At 38.3% G+C, this 14,006-nt stretch overlaps 1 protein-coding gene across 1 annotated transcript in view; it reads left to right on the top strand.

Moving 5' to 3' along the window:
• The window catches only part of CngA (Cyclic nucleotide-gated ion channel subunit A), a 415,321-nt gene that overhangs the window by 285,623 nt on the left and 115,692 nt on the right, over positions 1 to 14,006 (top strand). Inside the window, exon 4 of the mRNA XM_081727288.1 lies at positions 1,862 to 1,939. Within this exon, the coding sequence (XP_081583414.1) occupies positions 1,862 to 1,939 (78 nt within the window). The remainder of the gene's footprint in view (positions 1 to 1,861; positions 1,940 to 14,006) is intronic.

The raw sequence follows: 14,006 nt of genomic DNA, 5'->3' as shown, positions 1-14,006 counted from the left end.
GTTACAAGGCCTGCAGTGAAACGTGTATATATTATTTCATACAACCAATACAGCCAACAGATAGTACATACGAGGAGTGATCAGAAAGTAAGGTTACAAAGCCTGCAGTGAAACGTGTATATATTATTTCATACAACCAATACAGCCAACAGATAGTACATACGAGGAGTGATCAGAAAGTAAGGTTACAAAGCCTGCAGGGAAACGTGTATATATTATTTCATACAACCAATACAGCCAACAGATAGTACATACGAGGAGTGATCAGAAAGTAAGGTTACAAAGCCTGCAGTGAAACGTGTATATATTATTTCATACAACCAATACAGCCAACAGATAGTACATACGAGGAGTGATCAGAAAGTAAGGTTACAAGGCCTGCAGTGAAACGTGTATATATTATTTCAAACAACCAATACAGCCAACAGATAGTACATACGAGGAGTGATCAGAAAGTAAGGTTACAAAGCCTGCAGGGAAACGTGTATATATTATTTCATACAACCAATACAGCCAACAGATAGTACATACGAGGAGTGATCAGAAAGTAAGGTTACAAGGCCTGCAGTGAAACGTGTATATATTATTTCATACAACCAATACAGCCAACAGATAGTACATACGAGGAGTGATCAGAAAGTAAGGTTACAAGGCCTGCAGTGAAACGTGTATATATTATTTCATACAACCAATACAGCCAACAGATAGTACATACGAGGAGTGACCAGAAAGTAAGGTTACAAGCCTGCAGTGAAACGTGTATATACTATTTCATACAACCAATACGGCCAACGTAGCACATACATTAGCTTATTTTTCGACATAGTACCCATATTTGTTGAGACACTTGTTACATCGTAGGATGAGTTTGAAGACTCCCTCCTAGTAAAAATCCTGTTCTTGCGTGTTCAGCCACGTGGTTACGAAGCGTTTCCCCCTCCTCGTCTGAAACGAAACAACTGACTCCGAAGTGCTCCTTCAAGAGCGGAAACAAGTGAAAGTGCCATCAGTTGCCGTAACGCGATCGTCCAGTTGTCCTCAATCAGCTCCTCCACGTTCAAATCTGTTGATGTCGTGGTGGGTTGAGTTGATTTTAATTTTAACGTCCCTTTCGGCAGCAAGGCAATATGTGATGGGACCTACTGATTAACGTGGAATCCGAACCACATAATCTTCCGTCGGGCACAGCCCTCTTCATTGCTGACGTTTTCTCTGCCGTCCGCAAGCTTTCGATACTATTCTGCGACTTGCTGACGAGACAGTACAGTCTCTGCATAACCCTCTACCAGCTGCCGGTGAATTTCAGCTACGATTACATGTTTTGCCCACAGAAATCGAATAACTGAGCAGACTTCTTCGCAAGACGCACTTTTCGAACGAGTCGCCATTTGTATTTACCTACAACCAGCGCCGTAGGTGGGAGGTGACTCAAACTCTGCACAGTGGCCAACTCCATGTAGTAAAATTGCCACACACACTTTCCATTCCTCTATAACAGACGAAGCTCCATAAATATCAGCCCTGTTACCTCAGTTTCTGATCCTCCCTCGTATATTGTTCATGTCTTATTCATTTAAGAAAAAGATTTTTAAAAACTGACAACCCAGCTCTCTGTTCAAAAAATTACATTCTCGCAACTGTAAATAGAAACTTTGAATCTCTGCCTTGAAATGAAGACATGAATGAATTAACGAAGGTTCGCTTTTATTTGACTTAAATTCATCTAAAGAAAGGAATATTGTGTTTTCAAAGACAGGTGGGTGGCCATGTTTTAAAAAGAAAATAGTACAATACAATATTTAGAAATGAAATTCTTGAATATCTATTTTGTTAATATTTTCTTCTGTTTTACTTTTTACAGTCTGTGGAAAGAGGGGATGTTCGTATGAAAAGACGGCACCAACTGTCAGCTGTTGGACGAGTGGTTGCCAGATTCCAGGTAATTACATGTGGCACTTCTCAAAAAGTCCTCTTGTATATTGTTGAATTTCGCGTCGTGTACGCTGTGCACATCTTTCTATTCCGTTCCAATTCTCAGTTCCTAGTTTCGATTACTAGTTGGCAGCCTCTCGTACAAGTTGGCAGTCTCTCGTACACGACATGGAATTTGACAACATAGAAGAGGACTTTTTGTCTTCTTTTTATGTTACGAATCACCTCTTGAAGTATGTGCACATCTTTCTGTTCCGTTCCAATTGCCACGATTGGAGTTTCGATTTGAAGTTGGCACACCTGTCACTCCTACGCGACGCGGAATTCGATAATATGCAAGAGGGCATGTCTTCTTTTGATGTCCCGAATTACCTCCCGTATATATGTACATATAATTTCAATCTTAAGTTCAGAGTTCTATTGTATACATACTACGGAAATTTTACGAATAATGAGAAAAAGACTTAACAGAATATAGATAGCAGAAGAAACCGCGAAAACCCATAAAAGTGATGTAGTGCACCATAGTTTCTTAAGAACTTAAGTCTTTATGCCATAAGTGAGTGTCTGCCACTGTGCCACTGTGTTCTTTTTTTGAAATAAGATGTTATGTATGACAATAAGATGTGATCAGGGTTGCCTGTAATTCCAGAGATGGGGATGTCTCGTTTCGAAAAAAAAAAAAAAGTTGTGAAAATGGTGCCTCGACTCCAAAAGTGTAATATGTTTCTATTTCAAAGAACTCTGTTTCCTTTCTTATTTCATCACTATAGTTGCCTATGAGACAAGAGATGAGGATGTCTCGTCCCGAAAAAGGTATGGAAATGGTATCTCGTCTCGGAAAATGTAACCTGCTTCTATGAGAAAAGCCATGTATCTCGTCATGAAAATTCTGTATTGTCTTATCTCATAAATTGTTAACCATAAATGTGTTTGTGTTGTAACGTAAGATCTTCGTTACACTACAACAAGTCGTCTGTTCAAGAAGTTTGAATCCTCCATCGCCTTTCAATAACTACTGTTTATATAGACCCTGGATATTTTATGGCGTTACGCTCGCTCATCTGCCCCAGTTGTTCTCAATGAACTGTAAAGTATGATGCAATATCCGCTCATATTAGTAAACAAACTTAAGTGCTTCGTCACAAGCACCAGCAAGCAGCCGACGGATGCCGACACCACCGATGGAACACGAAGAGACACGAAGAAGACTCCTTCGACCCTCTTGCAGGCTCCGCCTCCGAAGACTGGCTATAAAAACGGACACCTCGAGGCCGAAGATAACACTTTTTAACTGGTTATATTCTACCCATCTCTCAAAGATGCAACGGGCAAGAGGTGTCCTCACATATCTTCGAGCTGCAACGGGCAGAAGATACAACTTACGTCTGAGGTGCAATGGAGAAAAGGTATCCTTATCCACCTCCGAGCTGCGACGGGCAGGAGACATTAACTCTGCCCTGAGCTCCAACGGGCAAGGGGTTCCTTTAGACCCCAGCTGCAACAGGTATGTTCATTCTTAACCAACAAACCTCAAATCTCCGAGCTATGACGGGCAGGAGGTCCAATTATGGAGGAAAGAACTTTTAGAGATTTACTTATTTGTAATCTCATGTACAAACTGTATAAAGATGTTTTTATAATAAAAGAAAGTAAGTGAGAACACGTGTACTGCAACTCTACAGAATATTTCAATATGGAGCTAGAGGTCTGCACGGGCCCGGCCCGTGAATTTATAATGTAAGGCCCGACCAGAGTCCGAAATATGTTTTAGCTTTTAGGCCCGAGCCCAGCCCGAGTTCGCGTGATAATCAAATGATCCCGAAATAAGCCCAAATTACAGGAACTTAATAATTAACGCACAATTATATTTTAATTTAACAACAATTAGAGGCTTAATTTAGCAGTTTAAAAGCTTACATGATTCAGAGAGAATAATGAAATAAAGGTTATTGTTTACACTTACTAATTATATAAATTCTCTAAAGAAAATGATCATTTATACAAAGTTCATCTCTCTTAGCCTCAGTACATAATCGTGGGACGTTAAACTAAATATTCAATTTCATTTCATTTATGAACTTACTCAGATAGTCCTCAAAGCAGTCATTGTTGATTGCCGTGGAGAAAAAGAATGGAATCCACACTGACTCCTCAAACTTTTATTCACAGGTAAGCTAAGCATTTTTTATTTCTGCTACTTTTAGTTTTTCTCTCCACTACACAGCTAGCTTTACTCTCAATGGCACAATGATAATCGGATTTTTAGTGTGGCGTCTCAAATTACAAATTTAGATGTGGTTTAAAAGTTAACCAGAAAGTAAGGTCCGAGTACAGAATATTTACAAAGTTAGGCCAGAAAAGGCCCGAGAAATATAGTTGTATATTTGAAAATCTACAGCTCGAACCCGGCCTGAGTCCGAAGTAATCTATGCTTTGTAAACCCGAGCCCGTGGAGACCTCTACATGGAGCACAGATGGAGCAACATGCATGTTGTAGAAGCATTTGTTGACAAGTGAACAAGAAATTCAAAAGCAGAGTTGGTCGTTTAGGTACGTCATTCGTGGATTCATGACAACACGACTACTACCAATAGTTGATAGCTTTTACTAACCGTTTTTCCTCTCTCACCCTTAGCTCTTTCTGATTTTCTACGGGACTGCTTCGTATCTTCAGCGCCTTCATGGAAATATCTCGATTAGGCTGAAGTAGACCTGCACATCTCGATTGATTTTCCTAATACCAAAATTTCCATACCAAAAATATCATTGATCGATATATTGTTATTTTGACCTTTTGATAATTATCGATTTTTGAATATTTTTCGATATTTCAATAGTTTCCGTACTTTAATGACGTCGATTTTTAGATATTCAAATTTGCATGTTGCGTAGTCGTAGGTTGAAGAATATATCATAATGCATAGTGTGTGGTAATGAAATAATTTGTGAAACCAATCTAATGGGGGGTCAAAAGGGAGAACTAGAAGAAGCCTATGCACATTAATAATGTTCATCACAACTCCTGGCATCAAATCTAGGACCATTCACACCAAAGCTAAGTACTATACCGCATTCATATTTATTTTCTTATTGTGCCGGTGCTGTGCATCAGTGAATAGCTTAAAAATAATTTTTAAAATACTTATTGAATAGGTGTGACAATTGGGGATGAAATTGATGCACAACACGGTACTTAACTGCAAAATTATGGTTGAATTTAAATAAAATTCAAATGTTTTAATTATGAGAATGACTAGTTGGGGAAAAGGTGAGAGAGAGAGAGAGATAGGCTATGACTAAAAGATAAAGGATGAGCACTAGTCTGACAGATCCGATTAGACTGGTGTCGTCCTGGTCATCTGGATGATGAATGTTTTTTCCTGGAAGAGCCTCGATGTACTGGAGTCAGCCAACAACTGGATCTTAATCCTGTTGGACTGCCAAGGGCTTCGAGTCCTCTCGTCTTGATGCGTCTCCAATGATGTTCTTCTACACCTTCATTCCACTAATCAGAGATTGGACTCTATTGATCTGCGGCGATGAACCAACAGAACGGTACTCCCAAGACATGGAGTTGGTTGTTCTCCAATGGAGCAACGTGCCTCTCACGACGATCCTGCACCTTCCTAAACCTTGTGGCGAATACCCCTTGTTGATACCGTATGTCCTTCGTGGTTTTGTTTAATTCAGAAACGATAACTTGGACGTTTAGTGAAGTAGGAAACGTTAAGCTAGGCGGAAAGGAACGCGGAAAAGCAAGAGGGAAATTAATCGCGTTTATTGACAATTTTAAAAGTAACAATTAACAAATACATACTTATACTAACTTTCTGGAAATGCACAACATTAATAAAAAGTTTTTATTCCGTTAGATTTTATAGAGTTTATGATACTGTTGTGGATAAATGTGATTTAACAAAATAATTGAATTTGGCGAATTAAGTTAAGGGTTTACACAGTTATTTTACAGTCACATTACTGTTACTTTACAGATACTTCATATTATGATTACTTATATTCTTAAGCAAAATACGAGGTGTATTCAAAAAGTATCGAACCTTTGATTGACAAAATACATTTATTGATTTGGAAATCCGAAACACTAATCCCATTCAAAGTAGTCTCCTTGGTAATTCACAGACTTCTCCCAGCGCTTCAGCCATTGTTGGAAACGCTTCTGGAACGCAGGTTTTGGAATGGTCAGAGACCGTGAAGTCGCATTCAGCATGATGTCTTCTCTTGACTCAAATCTGGTCCGTTTTACTGGCATTTTCAGCTTGTGCAATAACCAAAAGTCGGGTGAGTAGGGAACCTGACGATACACAGGAATTTTGGGTTTGGCGATGAAAGCCTGAATCAAATTTCGCGGACACTCTCCTCATGCACAAATTCTCGTTCAGAATTGTATGTACCGTTCCGATTGAATGGTTTCCACTTGAGTATCGCCAAACTTTTGGCAAAATTTGATGCAATATCGCTGCTCAAGTTATTCTGTCATTTCACAAAAAACTGAAATCCGACGACCGTTCACTACACGTCTTCACTCGTTGGCCGACTGCCAGCAACTGTCGCTCTCTGCGGGCGGGAAAAAATTCACAACTGCACTTGAGCGCCCCCTCTACGTCTACACTGGATAAAGTCTCACGCGCTTCATTGTTTACGCGGGACAAAATAAGGTTCGATAGTTTGTGAATATACCTCGTATATTTCTGCAACTGATATAATATGACATTTCAATACCTTAGAATTTAAGAAAACTTGAAAGCGAAATACTGTTAAACTAATTGATGAAAACAATGGAAATGAAAGCAATATATTTCTTCGTGTACTTTTAATGTGTTCCAGAAGTACTTCTTCCTCATCACGGGTAATTTTCTTTTGATTAGTTTGACTTAACTTTCCACTTTCCCCTTTCCTGATTAAGACTATTCATTTCTATGTTCTTTTTCTCTTTCTTCACTACGTACATGCTGATATTTGCTCTGTATATTTCAGTCACGCCCCTCGTCTAGGTCTTTTTTCTCTTTTTTCATTCCTTCTATAGCTACTAAGGTGATTCTTCCATGTCTCATAATGTGTATAATCCCTCTATCCCTTCTTTTTGACATGTTTTTCAGTATTTTCCTCTTTTACCTCCATCCATTTTTAAACATTCTTTCACTTACTACTTTATGCACCCATTTCATTTTTGAACAATCTTCTATAACATCTCATTTCGAAAGTTTCCGTTCTCAGTTTTTTCTTCTCTTACCAGGTGCCTTCAACTTCTAACAGCTCCTACTTTTCTTTTCTCGCTAACTAATCACACGGAACCTATGAAACTTGTATTAATTCTGGACGTAATCTCCTTGTAGCTGTACACATTTTTCACAACCTCGAGCCATGATTCCATGGCCGCAGTGAACACCTCTTTAGGGGTCTCTTTTGACCATGAAGAGGTCGCGGTGGCTCTTTGCTAGAGCGCTCAACTCTGGTGCTTGGGGTCCCGGATTCGATCCCAGCCCCCCCCCCGCCATGTGAACTTTGTGGTGGACAAACACCGTGTGCGTGGGTTTTCACGAGGTTTTCCCGTTTCCTCCCACTTTCTTCATTCCACCATTTCATTCATCTCTCATCATCACCGCCTCCTTTAGTCTAACCGGCATAACCGTGGGATGTGAAACTCAAAAATTTCATTTCATTTTTTTCTTTTGACCACTGAAAAATATCTGATGCGATAGTGGCACGGCTACTGAATATGCGACCAATGAGAATGCCATTCATCGTTGGAAACAGCCAAAAATTCGCGTCAACATTGCCTGACAAAAAGCCACGCGCGCAGTCTTTCGTCATCCGTCAGCATTCGTGGCACCCACCTGGAAGACACTTTTCGCAATGTCACGTCTTTATGCAGGATTGTGTGCACAGATCCCACAAATGCCAACTTTGAGGGCGATGTGTTCCACTCTCATTCGGCGATCCTCCAAAACAAATTTCTCCACTCGTTCTATCATGTTGTCGTAACGGCTTGTACAGTATGAGGCCGAGACTCTCTTGGCTTGTTGTCACCCATAACACAATCATCACATGTCTGACTCAACTGGCGATGAATTTCAAGTGCTGTTACACCACGCAAATGGAGAAAACGAATGATTACGTCACCATTTTACGAATATCTTAAATATCAACAAACATTTTAGGCATGGTAAAAAAAATGGCTCAAAAGATTGCGATCTTGGCCAATAATTAGATGTTAGGTCAGGAGCCACAAAATTTTTGAACGGCCTCTAAATCGCGTTTCCGTATATTTTACGGAATAAGCACATCATACTGAGTTAAGTGGTAGTTTTGGTTTGGATACACTATATGCAGTTCTCCAGATATAAGACGTACAAGAAAACGTTTGGTTGAATGAAATATAATGGATTCTTTGGATCAGGAGCCACAAAAATTTTGAATGGCTCCTAAATAGAGATTTTGTATTTTTTACGAAATAAGGACGTCATACTGAGTTAAGTGGTAGTTTTGGTTTGGCTACACTATATGTAGTTCTCCAGATATAATGCGTACAAGAAAATTTCTGATTCAAATATATTGGATCTTTTGATCCAAAAACAGTTAGCACTCTCACCACTGCCTGTGTGCTAGAGTTCTGTGTGCAGTACTTTGTTGCCATCTCTCTCACGCATGTGCCAACAAGTGCTCGTGCATTTTAAAATAAATAAAACATTTCTATGTTCCCAGTCCTAAGAAAAAATGGAGATGTCATAACTTGAAGGCACCTCGTACAATCCATAGCTCCCATCCATACAACGCTACACTCCATATATATGCTTCCATCAGCCTTTTCGTTAGTTCGATGTCGATGTTTCTATCTAGAAGCTTATGTTTTTCTTCGAATGCCATCTTCTTCTGAACTATTCTGGAATTTAAATCTTGTTTGGAACTATTATAATTCCTTATTTTACTCTCTAAATAATAAATTTCCTGCATTTCTTCCACTTGGTGATCTACAGGGAATGATCAAAAAGTAAGGTTACTAAGCCTGAAGTAAAACATCTATATATTATTCCATACAACCAACACAGTCGATAGATAGTAGTCCATACATTAGGTTATTTTTTGAGTAGTCTCCATAACGGTTTAGGCACTAATCGCATCGTAGGATGAGTTCGAAGATTCCCTCCTAGTAAAAATTCTGTATTTGCGTGTTCAGCCACGTTGTCACGAAGTGTTTCACCTCCTCATCTGAAGCAAAGCGACGGCTTCCTAGATGCTTCTTCAAATGTGCGAACAGGTGAAAGTGGCTTGGAGTGAGGTGGTCTATGATGTCCCAGCTGAGTTCAAATCTGTTGATGGCTTTGCTGAGCCAGCCACTACGCTCCTCGTCGGTGATGTCTTCTCTACCAGCCGCAAACTTTCGACACCATTCTGCGACATGCTGACGAGACATTACAGTCTCTGCGTAAACCTCTGCCAGCTATCGGTGAATTTCAGCTGCGGTTACATATTTTGCCCACAGAAATCGAATAACTGAACGGACATCGCGAGACCAGTTTTCCAAACGAATCGTCATTTGTGTTTACCTACAACTAGCACTGTAGGTGGCGGGTGACTGAAACTCTGCACAGTTGCCAACTCTATGTATTAAAATTACCGCACACTCCTTATTCCTCTATAACAGGAGAAACTCCAGAAATATCGACCATCTAACCTTAATTTTTGATCCTCCCTCGTACGCAACTTTTAACTTGCTCTGGTTGTTTTTCATATTGAATTTGGTGCTAACTATTTGGTAAAAGGAATTTAGCGGACAAAGGCAAAGCTGGTAAGTATTATTATGTTGAGTTTGAAATAAACTTCGGAATACTTAGCTTTATCTTCTTTGTAAATTTTGGCTTTATGGTTGCTAGCTCTTGTGTAAGTACTTTATATTATGCTCTGTCCGTCTGCTTTCCGCTACTCGTTTATTTAAAAAAAAAATCAAAAGCGGCTTTTGTAGTTGACGTTTGCTTCATGTGTTCACTTCTGTTTCCCAGAACACAATCTCTCTCTTCCTGCCCCCCCCCCCCAACTCAACAATCATTTATTTTCCTCATGTCTCCCGTTTCTGTGTGTTACTTTTCTTTCCTTCTTCTTTTATTTTTTTAGAAAAAAGAACAAGAAAAATCATGAGCGTTTTCCGTTCAGAAGCATTTTGACCATATCTTGACAGACGCTGGTTTCTGCCAGTCACAGATAAGAAACGAAAAAAAAAAAAATGGGGTTTTGCTCGAGGAAAACACAAACGCTACCAAATACTGCGATCTCTCCTCTGTATCATATCGAAAATAAAAATAAAAAAGAAAGAAAACATTTCTCATTATCTTTTGTGGGTTTCTGATTTTTATGTTTCGCTGTACGGATACTTTCTTTCTATTGTCAGTTCTAATATTTTAAAAGAAACTCGTGGGCAAGTTTAAAATCTTAGTGTGTAAAGCTTTTTTGTGTAAACGTGGCTGCGTATAAACCTTAAAAGGTCTAATCACAGCGAAATTAAAATACCGCTAATTTTACAATAATTATGTGATATCTTCAAATTGATAAAAACAATCGAAATGTGGAACAAGATCTCGCTATAGAATATTATTTTAAATCTGATACCGTTATCACGACTCATTTATCTGCTTTCAATTTCCAGCCTTTAAGAAAATTGGCATTTATTTTCGCGTTTCTAAATGGCTGCAAACGGAAAGCTACTAAGTGACTCGTGATGATAACGGCATTTCAAATAAAATAATATTATCGAGCAAGCTCTTGTTCCACTTTTCGATATCTTTTATCTATTTGAAGATATCACATAATTACTGTAAAATTCGCGGTATTTTAATTTCGACATGATGGGGCCCCTTAAGACTTTTAAAAGTGCTTTTCAACACAGTCTTCAGAGACGTCATCTCCATTCTCAGAAAATGAGAAGGAGACGTAAAGATCAAGTTGAGTAACTTAGCGATTGTCAAACGTAGTAGAAATTCAAATAAATAAATAAATAAATAAATAAATAAATAAATAAATAAATAAATTCAGATAAATATCATGTGACAAATCAAATTAAAGCTTGTAACTAAAGCTACAATTTTGTTCTTATTCCAAGCTTCTGCATTAATTCGAGCTTCATTTATATGGGTGATTTTGTGATTGCATGTATGCGGAAATTATATATATATATATATACCCCAAGAATTAATTTGTAACAATATTGTGCCGTCAAATTTCAATGTTCTACAATATGGAGGTCCGTTTTCCCATCCAGTATGACCCCACCTCACACCATGATGGACTAGTTGGAATTGCCAGAAGTATGATTGAATGCAAGAACACAGTATGTCTCAAGCAATACTTATAGCTGGGAGGACAATATTATATGCTTAAAAATATAGCTGGACCAACAAAATGTATCGTTGTCGGAGTCAGTTTTATGATAGTAACAACCATGTCAATTATGATACTTGTAATTATAAAATCTTGTGATGGTCTTGGTATTTCCAATTATGTGGTAGTTTTATAATTACAAGTACCATAATTGACATAATTGTTACCATCATAAAAATGACTACGACAACAATACATTTTGTTGATCCAGCTATATATTTAAACATATAATATGTTCCTCTCAACATATAATAGTTATTGCTGGAGCCATATTGTTGAACTCATAATCATACTTCTGGTTGTTCATAGTCTGGGTTCTGGCTTCTTCTCCCCCCCCCCCCCCGAGTTTTTATCTTGTAGATCCGCTCCTGACAGAGAGTCGATTGTTCCTATACGTTAAGTATCAGTAACTAATAAAAGTGTTATTTTTAAATATCGCACGAGTGATCATATATATTTGGGGAAAATCCTGAATATTTGGAGTTTTGGAAAAAAATTTGTTGGGACAGCTTACGTATGTATATCCGTGACATCAGAGAGCTACCCATGCTATTCAGAGCGACTTGAATCCCAAATTGGTTTGACCTCATGATTCAGCGTAATGGCTCAAAACCTTCGTCTACACTATACCTATATGCCCTTACCTTCCGAGTTGAGACACCACTTTCACGACACTTTTTCGAGACGAAACAGCTTCAACTCTTGTCTCGTAGAAGGCACATGAAAGTTGTGAACGATTGTTTTGAAATTGGTACATGTAAACTAAGGCGCAGAAAAATGATTTATTGGTAAGCACGCTATTATACCTTTCTACTGTCTTGATTCCATGATGATCAGTCTTATATATAGATGAAATGGCTAATTGTCTTAATGAAACGTTAAATATTGAATCCAATCCTAGGCAAAACCAGGGTTTGGATGAACAAGAGAAATAACTAACTCTATGGCCTATGAAACCCGGAGGTTCAATGCCGCGTTCGCAAAAGCTCTACATTGACTTCTGCACTTAGCCAACTAGGTCCAGCTTCTACTTTGTATTCCGATTTCTGCGAGATCCATCTTAATATTGTCCTCCTATCTGCGCCTAGGTCTTCCTGATGGTCACTTTCCGATCGGGTTTCCAATTAAAGCTTGAAAAGCATTCCTACTTTCTTCCATTCTGGGTATTTGACCTGCTGTCTGAGCCTCCTAGACTTGATGACCCTAAAAAGGTTTGGTAAATGGTATAAATTGTGCAGTTCCTTGCTATGAAATTTCCGCCATTCTCCATTCCCCTTCCTCTTGGGTCCAAATATTCAGCTCAGGATTTTATCCGCAAATACTTTCAGTCTGCGTTCTTTCCTCGCAATAAACGACCATGTTTCCCAACCATTCAGCACAATAGGCATAATTATTGTTTTATACATTTTAAGCTTTAAATTCCTCATTACAAAAGATTTTGAACTGAATACTAACACGAATTTCTTGCTTTCAGTCGACATTTCATTTCTTCATGGATATGGTTCTGGTCTGTTAACATTAATCCTAGATATTTGAAAGTATCTACTTTTTCGAAAGTATTATTTGATATTTTGACGCATTCATAGTTTACAGTAATTATGATCCCAGCGAACTTCCAAACGAAAAAGAATTTCAAGGAAAAAACATCCACGTTTTGTTTATTAGGACTGATTAACATTTACAGATGTTGACTATCACAAGACAACAACACTTCAACTTAACGAAAAAAAAAAAAAAAAAACGAAAAGTAATTCTAAACTTGGTAAGTTGATTATTTCAGCAAGAACAGAGATATACTCTCTATAAACTTCCCAAAGAAGAATTTATTTCTACTTTGCCATGATTTATGCTTATTAAGCAGTTTGATTCAGCGTTGAAATTTATGAGACATTAAAAAGTGAATCCTAAATAATAGTATTCTTACAACAGAGATAGATCCTTGGAGGAGAGGGAAGGACGGCGTTAGTAATAAGCAAGATCAGACATGTTAATTATTCGTAGTCCCAAATATTTTAATGAGGCTGTAATAAATCACAAAACTGTAGCCTATTAACCAAGAAACGAAGATTAAACTCAGTACTTTATCTCCAGAGAGAACTAAGACACACTGGAGAATCACTAAATGCGATGCAAGATGTTTCGTTGTCTAAGACTTTCCATACTAAAAAAGAAAGAAACTACATTTATAGGAAGTGGCGAAGCGTGAATAACAAATCAACGTCCTAAATGAATACTATCATCAAGCAGGGGTGGATTAAGACTTTCGGAGCTCTGGAGCCGACTATTTCAAGTGGGCCCTATGTTACGAATAATTCTATCGCATAAATTTTATTTGTTGCCTTCCACAGCCTCATAGGTTTATCGAAACAAAGAGAACTATGCTGTAATATTTTAATGTGCTCCAAGTTTGCAATAATTAGTTTAATTACATTCATTATTAACAGTTAAATGCTCATATACTGGAGTGTAACATATACAAGCTAATAGTTGTTACCACAAGCCAGTGGCGTATTTAGGAGGGGGGGGGGCTTCCGGGCTTAAGTCCCCCGAAATCTTACTACACTAAAGTATATGAAATATCTTGCAGAATTTTCACATTTTCAGGCAAAGCCCCCCCCCCGAAAGTTAGTAAAGCCCTCCCCGAAACAAAATCGTAAATACGCTACTGCCACAAGCTGATA

Source organism: Thermobia domestica, chromosome 10 (genome assembly GCF_964235325.1).
Source record: "Thermobia domestica chromosome 10, izTheDome1.hap1.1, whole genome shotgun sequence".
Lineage (NCBI taxonomy): Eukaryota > Metazoa > Arthropoda > Insecta > Zygentoma > Lepismatidae > Thermobia > Thermobia domestica.
Note: the sequence above shows the minus strand (reverse complement) of the source record. Positions and strands in the feature narration are given on the sequence as shown.